We start from the raw sequence: 6226 nt of genomic DNA on the forward strand, positions 1-6226 counted from the left end.
ATGCTCGCACACAGGAACTTGAAATTGCTCATTCTCTCTTCTTCTGATCCCTCTCTGAGGATTGGTATGTTTTCCCTTATCTTACTCTTCCTGAAGTCCACAATCAGCTCTTTGGTCTTTCTGACGTTGAGGGTTGCTGCGACGCCACTCAGCTAACTGGTATATCTCACTCCTGTACGCGCCTTTGTCACCATTTGAAATTCTGCCAACAGATGCAGTTTGAGCTATGTTGAGCCACAGAGTTGTGGGTGTAGAAAGAGTAGAGCAGTGGGCTAAGCACTCATCCCTGTGGAGCGCCAGTGTTAATTCTCTTTGATCTTGGTGACGTCAAGTGCAAGATTATTGCTGTGACACCATTCAACTAACTCTCGCTCCTGTACTCCCTTTCGTCCACTTGAAATTCTGCCAATAGTGGTATCATCAGCAGATTTATAGATGCCATTTGAGCTGCGCCCAGCCACGCTGTCATGGTGTAGAGTAGAGCAATGGGCTAAGCACACATCCCTGTAGAGTGCCATTGTTGATTGTCAGTAAGGTGGAGGTGTTACTTCTAATCTGCACAGATTGTGGTCTTCTGGTTAGGAAGCTGAGGATCCAGTTGTAGAGGGAGGTAGCTTTTCAGTCAGGACTGTGGAAGATGTTAAGTCTTAATAAAAGTTTATTTTACTTGCAGAATGATTGAGTATATGCTTATAACCCTTTGTTTCTAGGAAGAGGAGCAAGAAGAGGATTGTAATATAGCAACAGATTTTACAGTTACCCTAAGGCCAGGCTTGCATGCAAGGAGTTTTTTGGATCAGTTGGATAATGACCATAACACAATTTCAACCACTGTAGAAGAAACTTCAGTAAGATTGAGCCTTGATTTAGGAGTTTCAAGCATACATGCTGCGTCAATGTGAGTATGTGATTAAAATACTGAAGCATGACATTATGATATGCAGTTTTATTTTCATTGACAAGGAAAGCAGAGAAATAGAATTAGTTTTGCATGTGAAGTCTAGTTGATGGATCATTTTGTCTTTTTTTGTTCTTTTCCTGGGGAGTTCTGATTTTTTTGATAAGCTAAGTATAAGTCCTTTACAAATCATAATATGAATGCACTTTTTTAATGCACTTAATATTTTTAAAAGAAGGTCTTCAATGTATAACTTTAGCCAGAGAGTGCCTCTGTAACCTGTCGCTAATTGAAATAAAATTTGGAAGCAGAGTGCAGCCACTATTGTGCTTTGATTTTGGAGTGTGCACTGCAAGCACATTTCTACCCCAGAGGCTTGACTGTTTAACAAATATTGATCACAGCAGAACTCCCGTTGTTAGCTGGTATCCAAGAAGGTTAAAGGCTGATTCTTAATTCTTTGTACTAGTTTCCACCAGTCCCAGAAGGTTATATCTTGTAGGTCAATCTTAAAGCATTCTAACACGTTGCCCAGAAAAAAAGAAACAACTTGAATTGTTTCCATTAAATTAGCTAAGGTGCAAAATTCTTTCTTAAGAACATGTATTGCCTCTCTTAGTTCTCTGCAGAAATCAGAAACAATATCTCTAGTATAAAATCAGAAATTCCCAAAAATTTGGAGATGTAATGTGGAGAGAGAAATACTGTTAATGTTTCATGTCATTGATCTTTTATTAAATCTCAGGAAGGTTAAAAATCAAACATGTTTTAAGTAGTGGGAGAGATGGAGAGGTCTTTGACTAAATGATGTAAGTTGTGGTGGTGCTGACCAAGAAGGTGATGAATGCATAATTTTAGCTGATTTGTCTGGAGGAGATGTAAGTGGGAGATGAATGAGAAGAGAGGAAAAAGAAAATGGAACTAAGGAACTTCACACTGCAGTGGCATGGCAAGGAAAGTGACAATCTGCAATTGGTTTCTAATATTATCAGTGATTTCCTGTTGCTACTCAACTTTTTTTTATCCCCAGACGATTACACTCATCTGACAGCTGGATAATTCCAGTAGTCAAAAAGATAAACTTCTTAAGATATGAAGATATAATTAGGAACATCTTAAAAGTTTTTGATTTTTTGGGGGACTAAATACTTTGTATCAATCTAATCAGTATTCTATTTATTATTAGCCATTTTTAGGTTGCTCATTGCTCAAATACATACTGAATTATTTCTGAAAATGTGGATTTTCAGATGTCCACATGCACCAAGTTCCCAGACAGTACGTTTTAAACTGTATTTATCTTTGTTCTTTGATACCATCCTAGGTATACAGTTTCTTGATGTAGAATTTATTTTCAGTAGAGTTTCAATGGAAATTTAGGAGACCAAGGAAGGCACTTTGTGTTCAACCTTCGGTTGTTGTTTTTGTTGCTGTGTTTTGGTTAATCAGTTGTTAACATTCATCTGTTGGTGAAAGTGTATTTGAGTTTACCATTTCTAAATTCCTAAATTTAATCACTATGTTTACAAATATTTTAAGGCCTGAACTACTTGAACAACTCTGGAAAGCAAGAGATGAAAGGAAGAATTTGCGCAAGACACTGCGTGAGTTTGAAGAGGAGTTCTATCAAAAAAATGGAAGGTTTGTTCTAATTGGTCTTTCATTATTTAACCAAAAGACCACAAATTGAGAAATTATTTTACTTTTAAATAATTGGGGCACAAAATGCATGCTACACAGTTCATTTTCAAAGGCTAATTCTGATCTGCCTCTCACAGCATGGTTTTCCATTTACTTACCTGCTCATACAATACTTGAGTAACGTGTCACTATGAACTTGTTAGTTATTTCATTATGTGCCAATATATGTACTGGCCATGATTTTAGTAACAATTATCATTTGGTTTACATTTTGATGAAATTAATCAACTCTGGCTTGTTTTCTTTTCCCATTAACAGCAATATGTAGATATGATTTTCTTCATCCATTTGGTCTACTTATAAATTTTGGCAAGAATAAATCTCCTTAAAATTTAATGCCTTTCCATATTTTGTAGATCTGGACTATGTGCTATATATTTTACTCTAATATAAAAATACTAGAACTATATTGCAACTCTTGTGGATGACAGCCTTTCAGAACTGAGTAAAGCAACGTTGTGCGTGACATGCCTTTGGTACAAAATATTTAAGAAAATAGTTCTGTTAACACCAGATCCAAATTAGAAGAAGTATTAGTAATTTCTTCTAAATTATTCTTCTTTTGAATTGGAACTGATTTGTTTTATATATAACCAAGTTCTAGGATGTGATGCCTTGCAATGAATTTTGAAGCACAAGCAGGTTGTTCAGCCCATTACATTTATGCTATACACAGGCCTCTAGGTATACTTGAATTTTATCGGTATTTAAAATCAAATGTGAATAATGGTTACCTTTTTGCTTGGTTGATAATCGAAGGTCACTAAAACAAAACATTTTGATTAGAGCATTAAGCATAATTGAATGACTGAAAAATTAAATCTGCGATATCTTTTCTGTCTTACACATTTATTGAATTAATTATTCTAGAAGTGTACAGAAGGAAGATCGTGCTCCAATGATTGAAGAATACAGAGAATATAAGCAAATAAAAGCCAGAGTCAGGCTTTTGGAAGTTCTTATTAGCAAGCAAGATTCTGCAAAATTTAAGTTGGTTTGATGTTAACCGGTTCTATTTTCATCATGACTAATGTGTTCATTATTTTATTTTTGGACCTGGTGCTTACCTCTTATTGTAACATTGCCTTGCCTAATGCCAATTTGTGCACTTTACTCTGGTGCTTCTTACAAGGTAATGAACCAAGGGTAAATTTATAACCCGAAGGTTCTGAATGGTAGATGGCTCTGGAATAACAAGAATATCTGACTAAATTAGTACTGATATTTTATTAGGATCATACATTTTGTTCTGAAATGGGTCATTATAATCCATAGAGGAGGGGAGCGGCAATGATCTTTGAGGTATATATACTGATGAAAACAGGCATGGATTGCAAAGAACCATATTCTCCAGTTTTGAAGGCTGATAACAAAATACTGTCTTCAACTGTGCTTGCTACATTAGCTATACATAATGATTTCTGTTTCCTCGTAAGTATCAACACTTTATATTTTAAGTTAAGATTTCAGAATAGAAAGATAGGGTGGTGGTTTTCAGTAAAACTCTTCCTGAATCATTGATCACCCATTCTGTGAAGTGGACAGATGCTGAGCCAGAAAGTGGAGATTTACACTTGCTGTATATATTTGGAGTTGTTTGTTAACTGTAGTTGTTTCTAGTGGTACAGAAAGCACTAATAAACAGTAAATTGCTGTTACTTTTACTAAATGTATTAACATTTCAAAATATTTTCTGCAGAATAAAATATTTGGCAGAGTTCAATTTATGAATGTTTTAATGCAAAATACCTGCTTTCAGTATAATTTGTTACCTTGTGCCACTTTTTACTGCTGAAGACCAATTAATTGCAGAATAAGGTGTTTTTTTTAAAGAAACACATTTTTGGAAATATAAAAATGTTTTTGAGTATCCTTGTCATTTGAAGAATAAGATGGATGTTGCTTTATAATACTATTTGTAAGTGAGTGATTATTGCATGCACCTACTGTATATGTGTCATTTAAGCAGCTACCATTTATTTTTTTGCATGATTTCAATTAGTACTGCAAAACATCTGAATGTAAACATCAGTTTCCCCTTGAAAATACATTTGTTAAGAATGAATAATGATGCATCTTAAATGCATTGATAAACAGTGTACATTTTTGTACATGATTGAGTTTGCTTTTGTGTAACAAAACCATGCAGTAAAATTTTCGGGCACTGTATATGTTGACACTTCATTGTTTAAAAATGACAATATTACTGCATTACTATATGAAGAATTTAATAAATGCATGGTATCAGCACTTTGAGGTCTTTTTTGTGTGTGCATATGTCATTGTAAGGTGGTGCATTTTGAAATAATGTATCATTTTCACTCCTTTTTATAAAAAGCTATATCTGTATATTTTGGTGTGTTTGAATTTTTAACTAGTCTTGTACACTCTTGTCATCCATATTGAAGTTGCTTGAGAACTGAATATGTAGAAAAATATGAGCAATAAAATTTAAAGAAACAATAATAGTAAAGAATTCTAATAGATGTGGCAATTTTCTTTTTGCATAGCATTCCTTATAACATGCAATACAAATATTAACGTAATCATTTTTGCTAGCTTGAAATATCAGGTTTCATTTTATGGACTGAGGTTTTTCATATTACATGCTTCACACATCTTGGAAGATAGTTTATTTTCCTAATTTATAATGTTATTTTCTTCATTAGTATGTTTCCCATATTAGTCTGGCTTGTAATTGAATAAGTTAATTAGATAAAAGACGCCATAATAATTATTTAATTCTTGCCAAAGTTACTACACCATTTCAATCCTATTGCTACAAATCATCCTATTGTGCAATATTATAGTAAAATTAAAGTAAGTGTATGTAGGCTACATTTTATGTTGTCGCAAGTTTTTACAATATACAGTAGATCTGATATACCACTATCCAATTTGTTTGGAAATGCCTGGCACCTAGCTCCCCAAGGCCCCAGTTCCCACATTCCCTTTACACACACCTGCGCGCTGGTTCCCTTTTAACTTACTGGGTTTCTTGGAAAAGTTATGACGACAAAACGTACAATTTTTTTAAAGAAAGTAATTCTGTTGGAATATTAGTTGAAATAACATCTAATAGATTATCTGCTAATTCAACACTAACAAATGTTAATAGGGTTTTGTTATATATTGGCAACTGGGCAATTTTAAGTTTCTTGGGAGAATCAGTATCATTCTGCCCTGCACTCAGCCGTGCCTACTCTGAATCAGAATCAGGTTTAATATCACTGGTGTATTCATGAAATTTGTTCTTTTGCAGGAGAAGTGAACGTTTTCTTTTAAAAACTATTGAGATACTGCTCTGTGGTAGCTTTTTCAAAGTTTGATTTGTAAATTTAATAACTTTAATCCAGAGTGCCAGAAGTTATGAATATCTTACCTAATGATCTTTGATAAGTAATGAAATTGATTTAGTGTTTAGAGTCACTGGCAAAATTCACCAGCTTGCCTTCTCAACTTAGTGGCAAGCTGCTCATTTAAATATCTAGATTTTATTGCCCATTTTCAAGCATTGTAATGTCTATGCTTCCCAAATTACAGTTGGAGTATGAAGAAGATTGAATTATTAAGAATGATAAATGTTTAAAAACTTAAGCACAATTTGTGCATAATGCACAAAACTGG

General features: G+C 34.0%; 1 protein-coding gene across 1 annotated transcript in view; it reads left to right on the plus strand.

The window, feature by feature from the left end:
* The window catches only part of LOC132405222 (protein FAM13B-like), a 118174-nt gene extending 113226 nt beyond the window's left edge, over window positions 1–4948 (plus strand). The window contains exons 20-22 of the mRNA XM_059989911.1: window positions 711–898; window positions 2438–2539; window positions 3470–4948. Coding sequence (XP_059845894.1) covers window positions 711–898; window positions 2438–2539; window positions 3470–3599 — 420 coding nt within the window. The 3' untranslated portion in view covers window positions 3600–4948. The remainder of the gene's footprint in view (window positions 1–710; window positions 899–2437; window positions 2540–3469) is intronic.
* Window positions 4949–6226: the final 1278 nt, after the last annotated feature.

Source organism: Hypanus sabinus, chromosome 15 (assembly GCF_030144855.1).
Source record: "Hypanus sabinus isolate sHypSab1 chromosome 15, sHypSab1.hap1, whole genome shotgun sequence".
NCBI lineage: Eukaryota > Metazoa > Chordata > Chondrichthyes > Myliobatiformes > Dasyatidae > Hypanus > Hypanus sabinus.